Below are 26,505 nucleotides of genomic sequence, written 5' to 3' on the forward strand. Positions count from 1 at the left end.
TAGTTATTTTTGTTATCCTCCACTACACAATAAACAAGTAAATAGTTAGCTATGTTACTTCAGCTGCATTGCAAGGCAAGCTTACACAATTGTACATTCAATTTGCAGTAAATGCTTTAGCTAGCTAGATTCTTTACAGCCATTGTTTCGCAAGACGACAGCCTGGTTTGCTGGTTTTCTCAGGAGTACCTAAAACATTAAACACGAATTACAAATTCATTCTAACGCTAGCTAGCTAATATTAGCTAGTCAGTTAACTTGGGAAATAGCAATTTTCGTAAGTTAACTTTATGACAAAATATGCACAAACGTTTGTCTCTACATTAACTAACATATTCCTCTCAATTGAACATTTTTTGCTTGACTTTATGACGTTATAACAACTTACATCTGGTTCCACCGTAATGTTTTGTCAGTCATCTTTGTTGAAGAATGCCACAAGGCAAGGGTGGCTCACGTCAAAATTCGTCATTGGAACCAATCGATATGATTGGACATATAAAAACCTTGGGACCCAAATGCATAATGAGTGCTCTAACTCCCCCTTGTAGTGTTCTGGAGCAATGAAGCCGTGACGCTGTATATCTCGGTTCATTCATCCCCCTCCTCTCCCCTGTAACTATTCCCCAGGTCGTTGCTGTAAATGAGAACAAGTTCTCAGTCAACTTACCTGGTAAAATAAGAAACTCTGAACGTTTAAAGAAGGAACCACTGTAGTCGATCACCCCTTCCCTCCCACTTCTTAGAAAGATACAGTGCATTTAGATAGTATTCGGACCCCTTCGACTTTTTCCACAGTTGTTACATTACAGCCTTATTCGAAAATTGATTAAATAATTTTTTCCCCGTCATCAATCTACACACAATACCCCATAATGACATAGCAATAACAGGTTTTTAGAAATGGTTGTCCTTCTGGAAGGTTCTACCATCTCCACAGAGGAACTCTGGAGCTCTGTCAGCATGACCATCGGGTTCTTGGTCACCTGCCTGACCAAGGCTCTTCTCCCCCAATTGCTCAGTTTGGCCGGGGGGTACCAGCTCTAGGAAGAGTCTTGGTGGTTTCAAACTTCTTCCATTTAAGAATGATGGAGGCCACTGTGTTCTTGGGGACCTTCAATGCTGCAGAAATGTTCTGGTACCCTTCCCTAGGTCTGTGCTTTGACACAATGCTATCTCGGAGTGCTACGGACAATTCCTTTGACCTCATGGCTTGGTTTTTGCTCTGACATGAACTGTTAACTGTGGGACCTTATATAGACAGGTGTGTGCCTTTTCAAATCATGTCCAATCAATTCATTTTACCACAGGTGGACTCCAATCAAGTTGTAGAAACATCTCAAGGATGATCAATGGAAACAGGATGCACCTGAGCTCAATTTCGAGTCTCTTAGCAATAGGTCTGAATACTTATGTACGTAAGGTATTTCTGTTTTTTTATTTTATAAATTAGCAAAAATATAAACATGTTTTCGCTTTGTCAGTAGGGAGTGTTGTGTGTAGATTGATGAGAAAAACAATTAATTGAATACATTTTAGAATAAGGCTGTAATGTAACAAAATGTGGAAAAAGGGAAGCGGTCTGAATACTTTCCGAATGCACTGTACTTTGGGATTTTGGCAATGAGGCCCTTTATCTACTTCCCCAGAGTCAGATTAACTTGCGGATACCATTTTTATTTCTCTATGTCCAGTGTGAAGAAAGTTAGAGGTAGTTTCGCAGCCATTGCTATTTAGCGTTAGTGCAATAACTGTAAGTCTATGGGTATCTTGATACCCATAGACTTACAGTCATTGCGCTAACGCTACTTAGCATTGTCTCGCAAAACTACCTCTAACTTTCCTTAATCACTTTGCCATACCCTAGGTTAGCTGAAATGACGCCCCTACTCGCTGGTTGCTGGCCAATAGCATACTGTGCTCCTCTTTAAAAGGCTGTGTGTGTTTTGTGGGGTTTCATTTCTGCTGAGGTCATGATGGAGGGAGTCACAGTACGAGTCGGCCTTCTTGGACTGCTGCTGGCCTGCGTTACCACAGCAACGACCAATAAGGTACAGTAGGGTCACGCACAGGACACAGGGTCACAAGGGGGAGGGCACTCTGTCAGGGATGATATTGTGTTTTGTTGTGTTGATTAGCATGCATGTGATTGACTGTGTGTTTTTGTGGGGTTACATCAGTTCAGTGTCTTTTGACTACAGTTTTGGATGTGCAGAGAGCACAAGGTTGGAGAGCTCAAAATCCCCTCGAGTTTTAGGGGTTAGATTGAGCTATACTGTGTTAGACTTAGACAAGTCTACTGTTGTCCTGGTTGCTGTTTCCCTAAACCATCCTATCAGCCCAAAACAGATAGAGTGCACCATGTCTCCTAGCTAGACAAACAGCAACATGTTATCATGTCACGTCTGGGGTGAAAGACCGACTGGTCAACACGTTTTTCTCTTTCGAGAGTGCATGAGTCTAGAATGCAGTCGAACAAACAAGTAGGTGTAACCAGTCCGAGCCCAATCAGGTTTCAGATATACTCATCTTGAGTTCTACTGGTTATTATTTATTCCTAAATGGTGCGATTACTTGTGTGTGTGACTTGAGTGAGTGTGTGTGTGACTTGAGTGAGTGTGTGTACAGAGGCAGTCTTGTTTTCTGGGAAAGTCATGCCACCACATGCCACAGTATTATGGAGGGATATCATTGCTAATTTTAAAATGTAACTCTTAAGCGCTAAATTGCATTAATCATTTTTGCATCCCAATCATTAAATGTAATTTGGAATGGGTATTGATAAATGCAATGCTTAAATGCTAAATTGGAATTTCAATTTAGTATTTAAGCATTTCATTTGAGAAATTGCACTGCTAACACTGTGTGTGCAAAAAAGTCTGCATCTGTGTTCAAATGTTGTCTGATAGTAAACAGTGTTGATGGTGTTTCTTGATCCTTTATAGAACAGGGACTGGGACATCTACAGCTTTCACGTCAACTCCACAGTGACCAGTCGCTATGCGACCACTATTATCACCAGTCGTGTGGCCAATCGGATCGACCAGTCACAGGAAATAGATTTCCATGTCAAAATTCCCAAGACAGCTTTCATCAGTAAATTCAAAATGTGGGTCTACGTGAATGTATCCCTATTGAGCCTGAGCAGATCTTTACTGTCTTACATATAGCTTACACAAATGTTTGCATATAAACTCTCTCTTCCTCAGGACCATTGAGGGGCAGATGTATGATGGGGTTGTGAAACAGAAGGAGGAGGCTCAGCAGCAGTACACTCAGGCAGTGTCTCGTGGCCAAAGCGCTGGCATAGTCAGGTGTGTGTGTGGGTGTCTGCAGGGCCGGCCCTAGCCAATAAAGGACATAAGTGGCCACTTGTTTGTGTAACTCAGTCATGGTCTCAACCTACTGTTGAGCGTTAGAGTAATAGACGACACAAGGTTCAATTTCAAAATTTGGTAGTGCATCAACAGTTTTCCTATTATGTAAGTCACTGACAGTCACTCAATTACCAATAGGGGTCAGTGGTATAGTGGAGGGTAAATGCAAGTAAACGCAGTTTACCCAACTTTTAAGAAAAAATGCATTGCATGTATAGGGAGTGCTACTTTTTCGCTATGACTGGCAATCAGAGTTTTCCCATCTATCTTTTTACCACTATATCTCGGTATACTACAAAGCAGGATCATTGCATTAGCCAGCTAATTTGCCTAAATATAATGAAATATTCTCTCCCCCATCGTAAAAATGTGTAGAATTGCAGGAAAGTAATTTTAAAACAGCAACATTTTCTCCTAGCCACACGACAAAATGTTTGCAGACAATTTGGTTTAAAACTGCTAAATTTTCTCTAAGATCAATGGCAAAAATGCGTAGAATTTAACTAAATGAACTTTAAAACTACAGATTTTTCTCTCTGCTACCGAGGGGGACCCCTCTGTGCGTCTCTGTCTAGTGTCTACAGCATGTGCGTGTTGGTGTGTGCTAGACTGTCTCTATATGTCTCCTCAGTTCTGTGGGGAGGACTCTTGAGGAGTTTAAGACGTCTGTGACTGTGGCCGCGCTCAGTAAGGTGACCTTTGAACTGACCTATGAGGAGCTGCTGAAACGCCGACTGGGCAAGTACGAACTGCTGATCCACGCTCGGCCCATGCAGCCTGTCGCTGACTTCAAGGTGAGAGAGAAATTGAGAGAGAGACAGAACATTGATTGATGAGTCATTAGCATTATCAAGACATGTACTCATGCACAGTGCATTCGGGAAGTATTCAGACCATTTCCCTTATTCCACATTTTGATACATTACGGCCATATTCAAAAATGTATTAAATCATTTTTTCACTCATCAATCTACACACAATACCCCATAATGACAAAGTGAAAACCCTTTGCTATGAGACTCAAAATTGAGCTCAGGTGCATTCTGTTTACATTGATCACTCTTGAGGTGTTTCTAATACTTAATTGGAGTCCACCTGTGGTAAATTCAAGTGATTGGACATGATTTGGAAAGGCACACACCTGTCTATATAAGGTCCCACAGTTGACAGTACAAGTCAGAGCAAAACCAAGCCATGAGGTCGAAGGAATTGTCCGTAGAGCTCCGAGACAGGATTGTGGTCGAGGCACAGATCTGGGGAAGGGTACCAAAAAATGTCTGCAGCATTGAAGGTCCCCAAGAACACAGTGGCCTCAATCATTCTTAAATGGAAGAAGTTTGGAACCATTAAGACTCTTCCTAGAGCTGGCCGCCCCACCAAACTGAGCAATGGGGAAGAACGGCCTTGGTCAGGGAGGTATTGTGTGTCGATGGATAAAATAAATTTATGTATATATCATCAATTTTAAAATAAGGCTGTAATGTAACAAAATGTGGAAAAAGTCAAGGTGTCTGAATACTTTCCGAATGCACCGTACAGTAATACTCGTCCTAGTGAAATCAGGTGGATAGTGCTCATAAGGGTTGATGTGATGTTTTCCTTCTCTTCCTTATGGCCAGATTGACGTGTACATCAATGAACGACCAGGCATTAACTTCCTGGAGATAAAAGGAGGGCTGAGCACCAAAGAGCTGGCTAATGCCATCACCAAAACACACGCTTCTAGTGAGGTAGTGTCCACAACAGAGTAATGTAGAGCTAACCAAAAGAACATGTAAAATCAAATCAAGTTTTATTGGTCACATACAGGTGTTTAGCAGATGTTATTGTGGGTGTAGCGAAATGCTTGTGTTTCTCGCTCCGACAGTGCAGTAATATCTAACAAGTAAAATCTAACAATTTTACAACATATACACACAAATCTAAGTAAAGGAATGGAATTAAGAATATATAAATATATGGATGAGCAATGTCAGAGCGGTATAGACTTAGAAACAGTAAAATAGCATAGAATACAGTACATATGAGATGAGTAATACAAGATATACAAACATTAATATAGTGCATTATTAAAGAAACTAGTTTTACATTTTTTTAAATGGCCAGTGATTTCAAGTCTGTGTATATAGGCAGCAGCCTCTCTGTGCTAGTGATGGAAATTTAACAGTCTGTTGGCTTTGAGAGAGAAGTTGTTTTTCCATCCCTTGGTCCCAGCTTTGATGCACCTGTACTGACCTTGCTTTCTGGATGGTAGCGGTGTGAACAGGCAGTGGCTCGGGTGGTCGATGTCCTTGATGATCTTTTTGACCTTCCTGTGACATCGGGTGCTGTAGGTGTCCTGGAGGGCAGGTAGTTTGCCCCCGGTGATGCGTTGTGCAGACCACACCACCCTCTGGAGAGCCTTGCGGTTGCAGGCGGTGCAGTTGCCGTACCAGGCGGTGATACAGCCCGACAGGATGCTCTCAATTGTGCATCTGTAGAAGTTTGTGAGGGTTTAAGTGGCAAGCCACATTTCTTCATCCTCCTGAGGTTGAAGAGGCGCTATTGCGCCTTCTTCACCACACTGTCTGTGTGGGTGGACCATTTCAGTTTGTCAGTGATGTGTATGCCGAGGATCTTGAAACTTTCTACCTTCTCCACTGCGGTCCTGTCAATATGGATAGGGGGGTGCTACCTCTGCTGTTTCCTGAAGTCCACCATTATCTCCTTTGTTTTGTTGATGTTGAGTGAGAGGTTATTTTCCTGGCACCACACTCCCAGAGCCCTCACCTCCTCCCTGTAGGCTGTCTCATCGTTGTTGGTAATCAAGCCCACTACTGTTGTGTCGTCTGCAAACTTGATGATTGAGTTGGAGGCATGCTTGGCCACGCAGTCATGGGTGAACAGGTAGTACAGGAGGGGGCTGAGCACACACCCTTGTGGGGCCCCAGTGTTGAGGATCAGCGAAGTGGAGGTGTTGTTTCCTACACGTCAGGAAGTCTAGGACCCAATTGCATAGGGCGGGATGCAGACCCAGGGCCTCAAGCTTAATGATGCGCTTGGAGGATACTATGGTGTTGAATGCTGAGCTATAGTCAATGAAAAGCATTCTTACATAGGTATAGGTACTCTTATCTAGATGGGACAGGGCAGTGTGCAGTGTGTTGCCGATTGTATCGTCTGTGGATCTATTGCGGCGGAAAGCAAATTGAAGTGGGTCTAGGGTGGCAGGTAAGGTAGAGGTGATATGATCCTTGAATAGTCTCTCAAAGCACTTCATGATGACAGAAGTGAGTGCTACGGGGCAATAGTCATTAAGTTCAGTTACCTTTGCATTCTTGAGTAAAGGAACAATGGTGGCCATCTTGAAGCATGTGGCGACATCAGACTGGGACATGGAGAGATTGAATACAGTATGTCTGTAAACACACCAGCCAGCTGGTCTGCGCATGCTCTGGTCTGCGCATGTCCAGTCAATACATAACATATATTACATGAAGATGAGCTAAGGGGATTGACACCTTCAAATGTATTCAATTCAAAACATTGTAAAATATTGTGGCATAATTTCAAACCCTATTCTTCGCACCCATGTCATTGTCACGTATCTGTGCATGTTAATTCTAAATGAATGATCTCATGCTGAGGCAAGCTAAAGCAGGCTGTGTTTTTAAAAGCAGAAGCCTAAACTACCACCATCTCCGCAGGCCTGGGTACATTTCTACCCAAGCAAGGAGCTGCAGAGTCAGTGTGACAGCTGTGGAGAACAGGGCCTGAACGGAGACCTGGTCATTGTCTATGACGTCCACAGGAACACATCCATGGGAGAGCTCAAGGTACACTTATCCCACTCTAATCGTGTCATTCATTTCTTTATTTCTACCCTGTCATTTAATCACCATCTGATTCTTTATTCAGGAGTCAAAAGGATATTTTGTCCATCACTTTGCTCCCAGTGATCTACCACGCATACCAAAGAATGTAGTGTTCATCATCGATCGGAGTGGCTCCATGCACGGCAGGAAAATGGAGCAGGTTTGTTTGTGTTTTGAATGTGTTGCCTGCTGTAATGACGCTAAAGGCTTAACGACTGAGCATTGTACATATATTTCTATTCAATGCATGTAACAATTAATTTTGATTGGTTGATTGCATTTTGATGCACTGTCAGACTCGTGAGGCCTTGTTGAAGATCCTGGGAGACCTGGTGGAGGATGACCACTTTGGCCTGATCACCTTCGACAACACTGTGTCTACCTGGAAGAAGGAGCTGCTGCCGGCCAACCAGGAAAACCTGGAGGCTGCCAAGCGCTTTGCTCGACACATTCGCGACGGAGGAGGTACAATTTATTATTTACTTACTTAATCCTCTTCCCTATTTTCAAAGGTTTCCAAAGCCAACAATACAATTACAGTGTATCATAATTTTGTAAAACTTAGTCAGTGTTTACACAGGCAGCCCAATTCATATTTCCTAACATGTAAACAACGATAACCACATGGTATCCCATCATTTAACTTCTGATTTATACCATCTCCATATGTAGATTTGGTTTAGATCAGATTTTGGTTTAGATCAGATTTGGGTTAACTGAAGTGATTGTTTTTTTTGCACATTACCTGCTGTTACCATGACAACCACCCCAACATTTTTAAAGGAAGAGTGACAAGAAATGGACAGTCAGAAAAAAAACATTGGATATAGAAAGAAAATCAAATTTGGGTTCTTGGGGTGGCTGTGTAAACAAATCAAAAGTGCACAAAAGGGTAAAATAATGGGAGCTATGAACAATAGCCTAGTTAGTGACAATAGGAGCTAATACATAGATGTGTGGTCCTCTCTCTTCTCTTCTTAGCCACCGACATCAATGCTGCTGTATTGGAGGGCATAGCCATGCTAAACCGAAACCCACGAGAGGGCTCAGCCTCCCTCCTTATACTACTCACTGATGGAGACCCAACCACAGGTACTGCACACACATGCACACACACACGCACAGGCACACACACACAATGAAAGGCAATCTCACTATCCCCAGGTGAGACCAACCTGGAAAAGATCCACAAGAATGTAAAGGAAGCCATTGGTAAGAAATTCCCGCTCTACTGTCTCGGTTTTGGAATGGATGTCAACTTTGATTTCCTGGAGAAGATGGCACTGGAGAACAGTGGTGTGGGACGCAGAATATATGAGGACTCTGATGCTGCTCTGCAGTTGCAGGTAAGTGAATGCACACTGTGAGGCATTGTATTCACACTACAGTCTCTGCACTACTATGGATTTGAATGATTTCTTACATACTGTATCAACATAAATCATAAAACACCAATGATCAAAAATCGTCCCAAATAAGCTTAATTAGCTGGAATATAAAAGGGCTAAACCAACCTTTAAAGCGCAATAAGATCATATCTCATCTAAGGAGGCTTTACTGTTGTGTCCTGATTTCCTAAATGTAGATTATGCGAGAGGAAACCAGGAGGAGCAAGGGGCGTGACTAATGGCCTCTGTACATTTTAGTCATTTAGCAGACACTCTTATCCAGAGTGACTTACAGGAGCAATTAGGGTTAAGTGCCTTGCTCAAGGGCACATCGACACATTTTTCATATAGTCGGCTCTGGGATTTGAACCAGCAACTTTTCGGTTACTGGCCCAACACTCTTAACCTCTAGGTTACCTGTAATGTATGATTAACAGGGCTTTTATGAAGAGGTGGCCACACCCCTATTGACGGATGTGCAGATGGTGTATGTGGGTGGGGCTAACCTGACCCAGACCAACTTCAGCCAGTACTACAACGGCTCTGAGATCGTGGTGTCTGGCCAGATCACCGACAACAACATAGAGACATTCACTGCAGAGGTCATAGCCATATCGGTGAGGTCACCTCTACTCTGCTACCTTCACTTGTACATAGGTCAAATCACTCCATACTGTTCTGTCCCTTGTTTTGTATGTTCTTTTGATTTTGAAAGCAATAAAAAAAATTATAAAATTACCGCTCCATATGAGTACTTTGGAGAGGGTTCAGCCAAATGTCAAAATATACAATAAAGTCAATGTTTAGTATTGTAATGTGAGGATGCCTTGATTATTTCAGAGAAGCAATAGGGTGATGTACTCTGAGACAATACCAATGGACAAGCCCATTGAAGCCAGGCCTGATAGCCACATCCAGAGGCTGTGGGCCTACCTCACTGTGAAGCAGCTACTGGACAAAGAGTGAGTCTGCTTTGCATGGCATTGTCTGTTATTGGGTGTATTTGCACCTGTGTCTATGCAGGTCTCCATCCTAGTTGTTCTTATATTATTTTAAAAGATACTGATCTATTTAGTATTTATTTATCTTCCTCTGAAAAATGCAGTCCCCACTTTTGATGTCACTACCAAAACACACACATTAAAAGACTGTAGAATGAATGTGCCTTAAGACACACCCCTACAATTAAAATCAGGAAATGGGATTGCAACCCTCTCCATGACCACATAGTGAGTAGTCTGCCAACATTTTAAGAAAATGTGTGAACAAGTTAGTAAATCTTCATGTATTTCTAAGAAGTGCCAATACAGAACATATAATATTTTAAATATATAAAGTTTGGTTTTGAGACTCATATGTTTTTGGGGATGTACATCTGTCCAAAGGATATTCCAGCCATGGGGATTCATTAAAGTCCAAAGTAAGTCTATTGACACTGTTTTTCTTTACATTGATTGAAAAAAACATCTGATGTGATGATCTACATTAAAAACATAGATATCAACATATCGACTGTACTACTCGCGCTGCTAAGACTCTCGACCATTGCTATTCAAACTTCTGGGAATGCTTACAAGGCCCTCCCCCGCCCTCCTTTTGGCAAATCTGACCACGACTCCATCTTGCTCCTCCTGTTCTATAGGCAGAAACTCAAACAGGAAGTTCCCATGCTTCGAACTATTCAATGCTGGTCTGACCAATCGGAATCCACGTTTCAGGATTATTTTGATCACGTGGACTGGGATATGTTCTGGGTAGCTTGCGAAAATCTACACGCATACACGGATATGGTGACTGAGTTTATAAGGAAGTGTATAGGAGACGTAGTAACTACTGTGGCTATTAAAACCTACACTAACCAGAAACCGTGGATAGATGGTAGCATTTGAGAGACTATTGAGAGTCTTTGAGAGACTATTGAATATTCTTTGAGAGACTATTCAAGGATCATATCACCTCTACCTTACCTGCCACCCTAGACCCACTTCAATTTGCTTACTGCCCCAATAGATCCACAGATGATACAATCGCCATCACCCTGCACGCTGCTCTATCCCATCTGGACAAGAGAAATACCTATGTAGGAATGCTGTTCATTGACTACAGCTCAGCATCAACACCATAGTACCCTCCAAGGTCATCATTAAGCTTGAGGACCTGGGTCTGAACCCCGCCCTGTGCAACTGGGTCATGGACTTCCTGACGGGCCGCACCCAGGTGGTGAAGGTAGGACACATCACCTCCGCTCCTCTGATCGTCAACACTGGGGCCCCACAAGGGTGCGTGCTCAGCCCCCTCCTGTACTCCTTGTTCCCCCATGACCGCATGGCCAAGCGCGCCTCCAACTCAATCATCAAGTTTGCAGATGACATAACAGTAGTAGGCTTGATTACCAACGATGATAGGAGGTGAGGGCTCTGGGAGTGTGGTGCCTTGAAAACAACTTCTCACTTAATATCAACAAAACAAAGGAGAGGATTGTGGACTTCAGAAAACAGCAGAGGGTGCACCACCCTATCTACATCGACCAGACCGCAGTGGAGAAGGTGGAAAGCTTCAGTTCCTTGGCATACACATCACTGACAAACTGAACTGAAATGGACCACCCACACAGACAGTGTGGTGAAGGCGCAACAGAGCCGCTTCAACCTCAGGAGGCTGAAGAATTGTGGCTTGTCACCTAAAACCCTCACAAGCTTCTACAGATGCACAATAGAGAGCATCCTGTCGGGCTCTATCACCGCCTGGTATGGCAAATGCACCGCCTGCAACCGCAAGGCTCTCCAGAGGGTGGCGCGGTCTGCCCAACCCATTACCGGGGGCAAACTACCTGCCCTCCAGGACACCTACAGCACCTGACGTCACAGGAAGGCCAAAAAGATCAACCACCTGAGCCACTGCCTGTTCACCCCACTGTCATCCAGAAGGCGAGGTCAGTACAGGTGCATCAAAGCTGGGACCGAGGGACGGAAAAACAGCACCTATCTCAAAGCCATCAGACTGTTAAACAGCCATCATGAGCACATTAGAGGCTGCTGCCTATAAGCATAGACTAGAAATCACTGGCCACTTTAATAAATGTAACACTAGTCACTTTAATAATGTACATATCTGGCATTACTCATATAATGTATATACTGTATTCTATACTATTCCACTGTATCTTAGTCCGTTCCACTCTGACACCGCTCGTCCATATGTATATAGTCATAATTAATTCCTACTTAGATTTGTGTGTATTGGGTATATGTTGTGTAATTTGTTAGATATTAATTGTTACATTTTACTGCACTGTTGGAGCTAGAAGCTCAAGCATTCCGCTACACCCGCAATAACATCTGCTGGTCACGTGTATGTGACCAATAAAATTTGATTTGATTTAATAATTTCTATTTTGGATTATTTGTAGTTATTGAAGGACAGGGACATCCATTAGGTGCCAACATGCTGAAAAGTACAGCAGAAAGACAGAGAGGATAAAAACTGCCCCTGTGAAATATCAAGAATATTTGAAAAAAGAAAGGGGAAAAAATGCTAAAACAAAGGAAGAAGGAAATGTACATTTAAAATATTTATCTGGGAAGGAGAGGATGTATACAAGGGCAAGATGGCGGTCAAAGACAAAAATACTGAAATTAATGTATTTAATTGATTGTGAAAATAATATACAGTATGTCAATCACATATGCCAAGGTTCATGGAAGCTGTTCTGGCTCGTGGTGGCCCAATGCTCTATTAAGATGCTTTATGCCAGTGTTTCCTTTATTTTGGCAGTTACCTGTATATGAAAGGTCACAACCGACAAAATCAAGATAGGAAAAGTGAATTTAAACATATAGCAACATAATTAAATAATTACATCAATCAATACTGAATTAGAGGGTGATACCTCTGGAATTTGTACACTGAGTAGGTGAAATTATGGCAATTGTACTCCTTTTAGAGCGACGTGAGAGAGACGGTTCTTTAATGTTGATTGGAGATTAACAAGGTTTGCAATTCTGTGCCATGTCACTCAGCTCTGATTATCCAATTAACTGTTATCCATGTAAGATGTTGAAAATGTAGCTAACAATGTTAGATAGCTAGCATTTAAACAAAATACTTAATTCTGTAATAATTACCAAAATATTCTTAAACTATTGACAACTTCGTCTGTTAAACAGGGGAAAAACATATACCTTACTTACAGTTCTGGTATTCACGCACAGTGATGAATAAATTGGTCAGAAAGGAAATAATGTCCAAAACAGAGATTTGTGTTCACAGCAGTACTTGGTAAGGAACTAAACACTCTGACAGCCACAGTTACCAGGTCAAGCTAAAATGTATAGCCCAATGACAACACAAAACCTGCCCACAAGGCCTGAAAACTAGCGCAAAATGTTGTTTTTTGCAGCAAGAGGGGAGTTGCCACATTTAGCTAATGAACCCTTTTTTCATAATGTTATCGAGCGTACTAAGAAGGAATCTCGACTTAACTTCAAACAACCTACGAATCAAAATGTGGTTTTCCATCAAAATAATAATTATTGCAAGCTAATGTGACTAAAGGAATTTGTCGCAATAGAAAATAGAATTTTCCCTTATTAAACTTCCAAAAATGTATGTTAGGCTATTTTCTGGCAGACGTGACATTATGTGCCAGATGTTAAGACTACAAACTGTTATAAGTGGCCCATTTGCGAGATTGACATTTCAATTGGCATCTGGGTTTATGATTTGTAATTCAACGTTGTCATGGTTGGGTTAGCTAGATGCAGGTAACCTACAGCCCCTGATAGGCCTACATCTAATTTCAGAGAGCCTACAGTAGCCTAGGCAAGATGTTAGATGAACGATTTAGCAGCTTGCATAGTTCAAATTGACAGACTAATTTATTCAACATGAACAGCAAGGCAATTTCGAGGTAAGAAGTGCTTCCGTTGCCCAACGGCCTGCTGGAATAGGCTACTGAGGATGGGGTTGTAATTTCAATCACTGAATCAAATATTAAAATATGGATATGAACTGAATAGGCATGTGCTTGTCAACAACAGCCGGTGTTTTTACCTGTAGCCTAATCTGACTGACTGTTGCCTTCAATCTAATGCATTCTAACATCAGCTGATCAGCAATTGCGACAGAATTGTGACTATGATCACAATTGATAACTTCCAATTTTATTAACTAAACATGTCCATAAATAATTGCATAATAACACAAGGCTACAACAACAATAAATTAAAGTTATAGGCTGTTTATTAAATCCGTTTGCCAGCTCCAGATAGGCTACACAAGTGGCACAAATTGATTTGCAATGACTCCAGTGATATCATAATTTCAACATTTATTGTATTAAATAATAGCCTACATAGGCATAGCAAATAACAGGCTAATTAATAATGGCCAAACAGGCTAATTAATAATGGCCAACAGATGCAAATGTATCATTCTCCACATTTGAATGTTAGTTTCATTGTGGACTTTTACCCATAACCAGTGCTTCATTTTAGCCGGATCCATTTTGGACTGTCTTGTTCTGAAACCTATTTTGCCGGATCCGATACCTCTCATGGCATGAAAAATCATTTGTACTTTTTACAATGTAAAACTTATAATACAAATGTTACAAAGCTCAATCGAGTTACCACCTGGACTGGACACAGATAGACAAACGTGTCTTTTTGAGAAGATTAGGGTGTTTTGCGACAAAGAGGATATGGACAGAAACAGGTTCTCCGAATATAGATTCCCTTGTTCATGCGTGGTTCGGACGGACCAATCATCAGCACTAAAACACACGCCATACGTTGTTGCTACTATTTTTTTTATCCTGCTGCTCAGCTACTTTACCCCTGATTGTATGCATATAACTGCCTCGTCTATCACTATCGTTATTGGTATTGTTCGTGTACATACTGTATATTATTTCATTTATATTGGCACTATCTATTTCTGATATTGCTACTACGCAAGTAACCATTTGGCTGTACCATTTACACCGTCTGTAGAGACCCATCCACTTAGCAAGACAGCAAAATATTGATATATAAAATGAATATTGATATGTGTGTTTGTAGCATGATTTTGTAACATACCCCAACAATGTCATGTGACCATATCAAGTGTCCAACACACAAATATATGGTGCATGCATCTGTTGATGTACTGTACATGCGCATCTCACTAAGGTATCACCTCAGGTTGCATGGCCTTAAATTATGTATGGAATACTATGTGATAAGTGCGTGTGTAACAGAATGTTAAGTATGCTAATGTACTGGTGTAAAGGCATTTGGGCAGTGGTGTACTTCAGTTCAAATGCTTTAAAGTACTACTTAGGTATTTTTGGGGGGGTATCTGTACATGACTTTACAATTTACATTTTTGGCAACTTTTACTTCACTACATTCCAAAAGAAAATAATATACTTTTTTTACTCCATACATTTTCCCTGACACCCAAAAGTACTAGTTACATTTTCACAGGAAAATTGTCCAATTCACACACTTATCAAGAGAACATCCATACTGCATCTGATCTGGCAGACTCACTAAACACAAATGCTTCGTTTGTCAATAAATGTTTTTCAAAGATTGGTCCGTGTGGTTTAATATAACGAATTTTTAATTATTTATACTTTTACTTCTGATACTTAAGTACATTTTAGCAATTCCATTTACTTTTGGTACTTCAGTATTTTTGAAACCAAATACTTTGACTTTTACTCAAGTAATATTTTACTGGGTGACTTTTACTTCACTCATTTTCTATTAAGCTATCTTTTACATTTACCCAAGTATGACAATTTAGTACCTCTTCCACCACCAGATGTGGCTGGGTGTTATAGTATTTCTTTCACACGACCCATCAATTTAGACAAGTGTGTCTGGGTAAGCGTCATAAAATATTTATATCTGGACACATAAATAATAGCCCACTACACCATGACAAGGCCTATAATCTTTTTTTTTATATAGCCTAGATGTAGATGTAGCCTAATAACCAGGCAGTCTACCGGAGGGAACGCTCTGAAAATCTGTCAGTAAACAAACAGCATGCTGACAACAGGCCTTTAGCAATATTTAAAATGCAATAGCGGGAAAACACAGGTTGGAAAGCAAATGGCTCCTGCTTTGCTGTAGGCTACCAAAATATTTGAATAACTTCCAAATATTGCTTAACGAAGTGCTTTGGCACGAGTCCAACCTATGCCTTCACAAAGGAGTGTGAAACTGAAACTGAATTTTTAGGACTAATTTCCTCCTCATATTGTAGCCTACAATATGGGAAAGGGAGGATACCTAATCAGTTGTACAACTGAATGCATTCAACTGAAATATGTCTTCCGCATTTAACCCAACCCCTCTGAATCAGAGAGGTGCGGGGGTCTGCCATAATCGACATCCACGGCGCCCGGGGAACAGTGGGTTAACTGCTTTTGTAACAGTGTAGGTTCCGTCCCTCTCTTCGCCCCAACCTGGGCTCGAACCAGGGACCCTTGCACACATCAACAACTGACACCCACCGAAGCATTGTTACCCATCGCGCCACAAAAGCCGCGGCCCTTGCAGCACAAGGGGAAACCCTACTTCAAGTCTCAGAGCGAGTGACGTCACTGATTGAAACGCTATTAGCGCGCACCACCACTAACTAACTAGCCATTTCACATCGGTTACACTTTGCTCAGGGGCAGAACAGATTTTTACCTTAACAGCTCAAGGATTTGATCCAGGAACCTTTTGGTTAATGGCCCAACGCTCCAACCACTAGGCTACCCGCTGCCCCTCAATGTCTCCAAACACATAGACCTAGGCTATTGATGGATTCATGACATGGCTGTTTTTATTGATCTCAGTTTGTCAGTGTCAAAGTAGCCTGTCATTATGATTATTTGTGTGGTATTAAAAAAGATTATGCCAAAGTCTCAAGTCGTGTAAAAGGATGTTGAATTGCATGAAATGCATTTATAAAAGGCCACATTTTTCCCAAACACTAGGCTACTAAAAATGTTCCCCATGTGTGCTACTTCTGTAAGTGCCTCTGCTCTATGCCCCTACATAAGGCTGCATTGAGACAATTACTTATCAATGACCCAAGACCAGATCAGTTAATCCCTACCATTGTGTTGCTGAATTGTCATAATGCTGCAGCAAATGTACATTATCCCAGGGGCGTTGGCAGACACAATGTAAGTAACTTAATGTATGTCCCAGTAACTGCCCTGAATGCCTCTGCTGATCCTACAGCTATTGTAGGCAGTAATCATATGCCTATGAACCAGAGTTCTACTGTTAGCACTGAGGCGGTGTGCCCTAGTTCGAAGTCCACTGTGTACAACTCACCCTGCACTATCAGCTCAAATATAAATAACATGAGCATGTCTATTTCTGATTCGCTTCCCAGTAAAGCAGTAAAAACAATCAAGCATCCCAGAAAAGTGCTAAAAATAGCCCACATTAACGTATGTGCCCTAAGAAACAAGGTTAATGAAGTCAATAACTTGCTAGTAACATGACATTCATATTTCTGAAACTCACTTAGATAATATCTTTGATACAGTGGTAGCAATACATGGTTATAACATCTACAGAATACAGAAATGCCTGTGGGGGTGGTGTTGTGGTCTATATTCAGAGACGCATTCCTGTAAAGCTTAGAGAGGATCTCATTTTAAATACTGTCGAAGTAATATGGCTACAGATTCATCTGCCTTACCTAAAGCCCATTCTGGTGGGAAGCTGCTATAGACCACTGAGTGCTAATAGTCAGTATCTGGATCATATGTGTGAAATTATTGATAATGAATGTGATATCAACAGAGGTATATTTTCTGTTTGATTTCAATTTGGACTGGCTTTCATCAAGTTCAAGAAAAATTTGAGAGAACATCGCACCACACCAGGGTTAGAGTAATACAGAAAGTCTTGTATGCCGAAGCAGTATACAGGGTGATAGAGGAAGATGGGTACAGGGTGAGGGATCCTGAGAGTATTCCTGTGAGTAGGCAGAGATCAAGAGAGAGTGATAGGAAGAATATGTGATTCAGTAAGGTGGGCTTTTTAGCATTTATAGCCATGGTTGTCAATTGTACTGCGGAAATGGATCAAAGGTCACAGAAAATAGACGTTGTGGTGGCAGCGGTAGAGAGAACTAGAGCCTGTAGGACCTGCCTTGTTGACAGTGTTAAGGCAGAGTAATGCTTTATTATGGACAGACTTCTCCCCATCTTAGCTACCGTTGTATCAACATGTTTTGACCATGATAGTTTATAATTCAGGGTTACTATAATATAGCAGGGGGTGTAGAGCTACAACACATACGTTTTTCCAGCAGTAGACTATGATCGATAATGTCAAAAGCCGCAGTGAAGTCTAACAAAACAGCTCCCACAATCTTTTTATCATTTTCTCTCAGCCAATCATCGGTCATTTGTGTAATTGCTGTGCTTGTTGAATGTCCTTCCCTATATGCGTTGTGAAAGTATGTTATCAATTTCTTTACAGTAAAATAGCACTGTATCTGGTCAAACACAATTTTTTCAAAAAGTTTACTAAGGGTTGGTAACAGGCTGATTAGTTGGCTATTTGAGCCAGTAAAGGGGGCTTTACTATTCTTGGTTAGCGGAATTACTTTTGCTTCCCTCCAGGCCTGAGCTCACACACTTTCTAGTAGGCTTAGATTGAAGATACGGAAAATAGGAGTGTCAATATCGTCTACTATTATCCTCAGCCATTTACCATCTAAGTTGCCGGACCCTGGTGTCTTGTCATTATTGACAGATAACAATAATTTTTTCACTTCTTACTTACTTTACGGAATTCAAAATTACAATGCTTGTCTTTCATAATCTGATCAGATATACTTGGATGTGTAGTATCAGCGTTTATTGCTGGCATGTCATGCATACATTTTCTAATCTTTCCAATGAACAAAATCATTAACTTCTACAGGGTCGGTGGGTCAGCAGCTGGACAGTTTAGCTAATGTAGGCTAATGTGATTAGCATGACGTTATAAGTAACAAGAACATTTCCCAGGACATATCTGATATTGGCAGAAAGCTTAAATTCTTGTTAATCTAACTGTACTGTCCAATTTACAGTAGCTACTACAGTGAAAGAATACCATGCTATTGTTTGAGGAGAGTGCACAGTTATGAACTTGAAAACGTATTAATTAACCAATTAGGCACATTTGGGCAGTGTTGATACAACATTTTGAACAGAAATGCAATGGTTCATTGGATCAGTCTAAAACTTTGCACACGCACTGCTGCCATCTAGTGGACTAAATTTAAATTGCGCCTTGGCTGGAATAATACATTATGGCTGTCACGTCCTGACCAGTGTAAGAAGTCATTTTCTATAGTAGATGGTCAGGGTGTGACAGGGGGTGTTTGGTTGACAGTCTGGGTTGTTATTTCTAGGTTTTGGGTTCTAGGTTTTCTGTTTCTATGTCGGGTTTTGTTTGGGTTGATCTCCAATTGGAGGCAGCTGCTTCTTGTTGCCTCTGATTGGAGATCATATTTATGTAGGGGGTTTTCCAATTGTATGCCGTGGGTTGTTAATTTTGTGAGTAGTGTATGCCTGCTCTGCGTCACGACATTCTTGTTTTGTATTTCAAGTTTATTGTATATTGCATTAGTTTCACGATTGAGTAAAAGATGTGGAACTATGATCAAACCTACGTTGTCACGGTTGTCGTTGGGAAAGGAGGACCAAAATGCAGCAGGAATGTGGATGCTCATCTTTATGTTTATTGAAATAATGAAGTGAACACCAAAATAACAAAAGAACGAACTCACGATCAACGAAACAGTCTTGTAAGGCTTACTCGCGCTAAACAAGAAACAGGCAAAACAAGAAACAATCTCCCACAAAATACAAACCCAAACACACCCTAATATATAGGACTCTCAATCAAAGGCAAAGAGACAACACCTGCCTTCAATTGAGAGTCCCAACCCCAATTAACTAAACATAGAAATACATGAATATGACACAGTGCCCAAAAACCCCGGAATACATAAATCAAATGCCCTTCTACAAAAAAAATAAGCAATTTCATAAATGTGTCAAGTGCAGTGTCTTGTTGCTCCTCATTACACACCACAGACCTACAAATATTTTTTACATCAACAACATTGGAATCACTACTGAACTTATTGAATGACTTGTTATTCACTATATTAGGCCCAGCCTTTGGAACTTTGGTTTTCCTAGATATGGCTACTATATTTTGATCACTACATCTAATGGATTTGGATACTGCTTTAAAGCAAATGTATGCAGCATTAATAAAGATGTGATCAGTACATGTTGATTTATTTTATTCCTGTGCTGTTTTTAATTACCGTGGTAGGTTGACTGATTAACCTGAACCACATTGCAGGCACTAGTTAAAGTTTGACGCTTTCTCTTGAGATGAAAGCCAGTAAATGTTTTCATCACCCAGAAAATATACCTCTGTTAATATCACACACATTATCAAGCATTTCACACATGCTATTCAGATAATGACTGTTAGTAGTTGGTGGTCTATAGCAGCTTCCCACCAGAATGGGCTTTAGGTGAGGCAGATAAATCTGTAGCCATATTACATCAACAGTATTTAACATGAGATCCTCTCTATCAAAACAAATCAATGGTTATCTCTCACATGCGCCAAACACCACAGGTGTACACCTTACCGTGAAATGCTTACTTACAAGCCCTTAACCAACAATGCAGTTCAAGAAATAGAATTCAGAAAATATTTACATAATAAACTAAAGTAACAAAACATTTAAATAAAAATGTAACACAAGAAAATTACATAACAATAATGAGGCTATATACAGGAGGTACCAGTACCAAGTTAATGTGCAGGGATACAGGTTAGTTGAGGTCATTTGTAAAGTGACTATGCATACTGTAGATAATAAACAGCGAGTAGTAGCAGTGTAAAAACAAAGGGGGGTCAATGTAAATAGTCGGGGCGGCTATTTGATTAATTGTTCAGCAGTGTTATGGCTTGGAGGTAGAAGCTGTTGAGGGGCCTTTTGGTCCTAGACTTGGCGGTCCGGTACCGCTTGCCGTGCGGTAGCAGAGAGAACAGTCTATGACTTGGGTGACTGGAGTCTTTGACAATTCTTGGGGCCATCCTCTGACACCACCTAGTATATAGGTCCTGGACTTCAGAACGCTTGGCCTCAGTTATGTACTGGGCCATATACATTACCCTCTGTTGCGCCTTACGGTTAGATGCCAAGCAGTTGCCATACCAGGCGGTGATGCAACCGGTCAGGATGCTCTCGATGGTGCAGCTGTAGAACTTTTTGAAGATCTGGGGACCCATGCCAAATCTTTTCAGTCTCCTGAGGGGAAAAGGTGTTGTAGTGCCCTCTTCACAACTGTCTTGGTGTGTTTGGGCCATAATAGTCCCTTGGTGATGTGGACACCAAGGAACTTGATACTCTCGACTTGCTCCACTTCAGCCCCCGTCAATGTTCCTGTAGTCCACGATCAGCTCCTTTGTCTTACTCACATTGAGGGAGATGTTGATGTCCTGGCACCACACTGCCAGTTCTCTGACCTCCTCCCTATAGGCCGTCTCATCGTTGTCGGTGATCAGGCCTACCACTGTTGTGTCGTCAGCAAACTTAATGACGGTGTTGGAGTTGTGCTTAGCCACGCAGTTGTTGGTGAACAGGGAGTACAGGAGGGGACTAAGCACGCACCCCTGAGGGGCCCTAGTGTTGAGGATCAGTGTGGCAGATGTTGTTGCCTACCCTTACTACCTGGGGGTGGTCCGTCAGGAAGTCCAGGATCCAGTTGCAGAGGGAGGTGTTTAGTCCCAGGGTCCTAAGCTTAGTGGTGTGCTTTGTGGGTACTATGGTATTGAATTCTGAGCTGTAGTCAATGAACAGCATTCTCACGTAGGTGTTCCTTTTGTCCAGGTGGGAAAGGGCAGTGTGGAGTGCGACTGAGATTGCCTCATCTGTGGATCTGTTAGGGCGGTATGGGAATTGGAGTGGGTGTCGGGTTTCTGGCATGATGGTGTTGTGAGCCATGACCAGCCTTTCAAAACACTTAATGGATACCGACGTGAGTGCTATGGTGCGATAATCATTTAGGCAGTTTGGCTTCTCTTTCTTGGGCACGTTTGCAATATGTAGGTATTACAGACTCGGTCAGGGAAAGGTTGAAAATGTCAGTGAAGACACTTGCCGTTTGGTCCACGGATGCTTTGAGTACACGTCCTAGTAATCCATCTGGCCCCGCGGCTTTGTGAATGTTGACCTTTTTTAAAGGTCTTGCTCACATCGGCTACGGAGAGAGTGATCACACAGTCATCCAGAACAGCTGGTGCTCTCATGCATGCTTTAGTGTTGCTTGCCTCGAAGCGAGCATAAAAGGCATTTAGCTCATCTGGTAGGCTCTTTAAGCTTTACATGAATGTGGTTCTGAATATTAACAAGTTGAGGAGACTAAATTACTTGTTACGTTAGATTGTAAACTGTCATGGTCAAACCATATAGATTCAATGGTTGTAAAGATGGGGAGAGGTCTGGCCGTAATAAAGAGATGTCCTGCTTTTTTGACACCACACTCCACAAAGCAAGTCCTGCAGGCTCTAGTTAAGTCATATCTTGATTATTATCCCGCCATGTGGTCAAGTGCTGCTAAAAAAGTTAAGCTGCAGCTAGCCCAGAACAGAGCAGCACATCTTGCTCTTCATTGTAATCAGAGGGCTGATATAAATACTATGCATGCCAGTCTCTCTTCGCTAAGAGTTAAGGAGAGACTGAATGCATCACTTCTTCTTTTTATAAGATTGTGTTGGAAATTCCAAATTGTTTGCATTGTCAACTTACGCACAGCTCTGACACACACACACTTTTCCCACCAGACATGCCACCGGGGGTCTTTTCATAGTTCCCAATTCCAGAACAAATTCAAGAAAGCATACAGTAATATATTGAGCCATTATTACATGGAACTCCTTTCCATCTCCTATTGCTCAAATGAACAAAATACCTGCTTTCAAAAAACGATAAAGCAACACCTCACGTCACAAAGCCTCTCCCCTATTTGATTTAGATATTTTGTGTGTATGTATTGATATGTAGGCTGTGTGCCATTTTTTTAAATGTATGTTGTTCTGTTCTTGTCTATTAATGTTCTGTATTATGTAATGTTTCATGTTCTGTGTGGGCCCCAGGAAGAGTAGCTCGGCTTTCACAACAGCTAATGGGGATCCTAATAAAATTCCAAAACATACATGGCAAACTCAATCTGCCATTCTCTCACTGGACACCTCCGATCTCCAGCCCCATGATCACCCCCACAACTAACATGCACAACTTTCTCCACCGATACCACACATTCCTTTGTCTCATGCACACTTCTCACATCTAGGCGTCTCCCTCCTACACACTGCTGCAATATGCCTGTAAACTTGACACCTAAAACGCCATAATAGTTTCTGAACAAAAGCTGTCACTGGATAACGAACGCTTCCTACCTTGACCTTATCTAGTATCCACTCTGCATCAAAACTCAGCATGACAGATAATGTCTTCTATGTTTCCCCACGCTCTCCACCGGATCTACTTCTCACCAAACAGACACTGGGAATCCTCCATTTCAACTGATCCCCCTCAACACCTAATGTCACAAATCGTTATCACTCTATTCAACGGCACCCTGCTCTGGAGAGCAAAAGCATGTCACAATTCTTGTCCCTAATCTTGTAATCCTGAGCGCCCTCTCCCTCTGGGCGGAGGACACACAAACAATTTACAAGTCCACTACGAGTTAATTTTACCAACTCAACAATCCCCAACCTCTCCTCCACCCAGGAGCATACAGATCCTATTAAATTACTAGAAAGGCTATGTCATAAACCCTCAAAGTTCCACAATGTGGTGAAAATGGAAGCCATATTGGTTAGGAAGAAATCCAAACCAGTCTAATTGGAATGAATGGCAGTAGAGGCATAATTCTACTTTTACTTATGCAGGAAAATACAAGTAAGGGATGTGATATCAGAAATTGTGTAATATAATTATGTAATTACAAATAGTTTATATAGGTTTTATACAAATGTTCTGTATTAATAGCCTCTAAAATATACAGTATTCACACTCTATAACTTTTTCCACATTTTCTTGCGTTACAGCCTGAATTTAATTTATAAAATGTAGATTTTTTTCAATGGCCTACACACAATACCCCATAATGTCAAAGTGGAATTATGTTTTTCCTTATGTTTACAAATGAATATAAATAAAAAGCTGGAATGTCTTGAGTCAATAAGTATTCAACCCCTTGGTTATGGCAAGCCTAAATAAGTTCAGAAGTAAAAATGTGCTTAACAAGTCACAATAATTTGCAAGGACTGATTTTTGAATGTCAACCTCATCTCTGTACCCACACATACAATTATTTTTAAGGTCCCTCAGTCGAGCAGTGAATTTCAAACACAGATTCAACCACATAGACCAGGGAGGTTTTGTTGCTTTGGGGAGGGTTGTGTGTTTTTTCTTTATTGGGCACAGGGGAGGGTAGTGCGTTTTCCCCCCAGCTTTTCTGCTCGTATTTTCCCTTCAAACAATGGCTTGACGTAATTTTGATATTACCCTAATAAAGTTTAGAAACGTTTGTGGAGGTTTGGTATGGTGTGGCTATTATTAAGCTGTAGCTACTGCAGGCCTATGATATGAAGGCAGTGCGCCCCGGCGCTCCAACTGACTCTGACAGTTGAACTTGAGGTGAGGAAGAATGTTTCAGGCCTACCAGTTACTCCTATAATCTAACAATATAATTATTATCTTTATACAAAATATTCTGATCGAACATTAACAAATTACCCTCCTTCTGTACGTCTATATCTGTATAGCAGACGTAGTAGCCATCTGACATAAAGAAATGCACATCGGTGTAATAACATGCCACATATACAGCTCTGGAAAAAATGAAGAAACCACTGTAAAATGATCCGTTTCTCTGGTTTTACTATTTAAAGGTATGTGTTTGGGTAAAATGAATATTTTGTTTTATTCTTTAAACGACTGACAACATTGCTCCCAAATTCCAAATAAAAATATTGTAATTTAGAGCATTTATTTGCAGAAAGTTACAACTGGTCAAAATTACAAAAAAGATGTCAGACCTTGAATAATGCAAAGAAAATAAGTTCATATTTATTTTTAATCAACACAATACTAATGTTTTAACTTAGAGTTCAGAAATCAATATTTCGTGGAATAACCCTGATTTTCAATCCCAGCTTTCATGCGTCTTGGCATGCCCTCCACCAGTCTTTCACATTGATGTTGGGTGACTTTATGCCACTCCTGGCGCAAAAATTCAAGCAGCTCGGCTTTGTTTGATGGCTTGTGACCATCTGACCATCTATCTTCCTCTTGATCACATTCCAGAGGTTTTCAATGGGGTTCAGGTCAGGAGATTGGGCTGGCCATGACAGGGTCTTGATCTGGTGGTCCTCCATCCACACCTTGATTGACCTGGCTGTGTGGCATGGAGCATTGTCCTGCTGGGGGAAAAAAACTCAGAGTTGGGGAACATTGACAGAGCAGAAGGAAGCAAGTTTTCTTCCAGGACAACCTTGTACATGGCTTGATTCATGCGTCTTTCACAAAGACAAATCTACCTGATTCCAGCCTTGCTGAAGCACCCCCAGATCATCACTGATCCTCCACCAAATTTCACAGTGGGTGCGAGACACTGTGGCTTGTAGACCTCTCCAGATCTTTCACCCAGTGAAATTTGGTGATTTAGTTATTGTTTTTGGAAAGTAGTCTAAAAAACAATAAAATAATAACCTATCAAGTTTCCCATGTGCTTCACATTGAAAGACCAGGAATAGTGTTTTTGTAATTCGGTATAGGCTGTTTTTAAGGACACGTAAATGTGGCTCATTTCGCCAATAACCCTTGTTTGTTGACATCCGCTGGCTGCGCCAGGTTAGATCTGAATGCATATGGATGTCCGGAAAATTTAAATCTTCCTTGTTGTCCAGCACCAACATTTCCTAAATGAAACTAAAATGGCATATTGTTTTTATGAAGATTTTAGAATATTCACATGAAAATCTGTAGACAATTGGATGGAAACCTAGCTAGTGAGCTAGTCCAGCGTCACTTTGGTTATGCCTGTGCATTATGGTTCAACAGCAGCCCCTAACATCTAAAGAATAAGCTACCAGCCAGACAAGCTTTTAAGAATTGTACTTAAACTCTCTCCTCATACTCATCTGGAGGTTGTGTCTGTATCTATATAAGTATTTATGTAAAATATAGGGACCACCATGGAAATAAGTCCCCGGCTTTATTGTGCAATCTGGTCACTTTTAAAAAATCTTTGTATATACGGTAAGTATTTTTTGTTGTTGTGACAAATAAAATAAATCAATAAATCAATACAAACTGTGCATTGGCCAACTGATTAATGCAAAGAGACATCACCAAACATTTTAATGACATTCAGAAATTGGTGGGGTGAATTTGGAAAGTATTCAGACCCCTTGACTTTTTCCACATTTTGTTACGTTACAGCCTTATTCTAAAATTGATTAAATAGTTTCCCCCCTCAATCTAGATACAATACCCCATAATGACAAAGCAAAAATACTACAAATGAAAAACGGAAATATCACATTTCCATACGTTTTCAGACCATTTACTCAGTTTGTTGAAGCATCTTTGGCAGCAATTACAGCCTTGAGCCCCCCCAGTAAATTTAGATCTGTCCATAACCTAATTGACAGAGTGAAAGAAGGAAGCTTGTACAGAATAAAAAATATTCAAAAACATGCATCCTGCAACAAGGCACTGAGGTAATACTGCAAAAAAATGTGGCAAAGCAATTCACTTTTTGACCTGAATACAAAAGTGTTA

At 41.1% G+C, this 26,505-nt stretch overlaps 1 protein-coding gene across 2 annotated transcripts in view; it reads left to right on the plus strand.

The window, feature by feature from the left end:
• Positions 1-1,907: 1,907 nt before the first annotated feature.
• Positions 1,908-26,505, plus strand: part of LOC106583443 (inter-alpha-trypsin inhibitor heavy chain H3) — a 40,689-nt gene continuing 16,091 nt past the window's right edge. For both annotated transcript variants that reach the window (XM_014167610.2, XM_014167611.2), the window contains exons 1-12: positions 1,908-2,051; positions 2,946-3,109; positions 3,210-3,314; positions 4,009-4,171; positions 4,997-5,107; positions 7,064-7,192; positions 7,275-7,391; positions 7,528-7,696; positions 8,213-8,323; positions 8,396-8,577; positions 9,057-9,236; positions 9,460-9,581. In XM_014167610.2, the coding sequence (XP_014023085.1) occupies positions 1,974-2,051; positions 2,946-3,109; positions 3,210-3,314; positions 4,009-4,171; positions 4,997-5,107; positions 7,064-7,192; positions 7,275-7,391; positions 7,528-7,696; positions 8,213-8,323; positions 8,396-8,577; positions 9,057-9,236; positions 9,460-9,581 (1,631 nt within the window). In that variant the 5' untranslated portion in view covers positions 1,908-1,973. The remainder of the gene's footprint in view (positions 2,052-2,945; positions 3,110-3,209; positions 3,315-4,008; positions 4,172-4,996; positions 5,108-7,063; positions 7,193-7,274; positions 7,392-7,527; positions 7,697-8,212; positions 8,324-8,395; positions 8,578-9,056; positions 9,237-9,459; positions 9,582-26,505) is intronic.

Source organism: Salmo salar, chromosome ssa22, assembly GCF_905237065.1.
Source record: "Salmo salar chromosome ssa22, Ssal_v3.1, whole genome shotgun sequence".
Classification (NCBI taxonomy): Eukaryota; Metazoa; Chordata; class Actinopteri; order Salmoniformes; family Salmonidae; genus Salmo; species Salmo salar.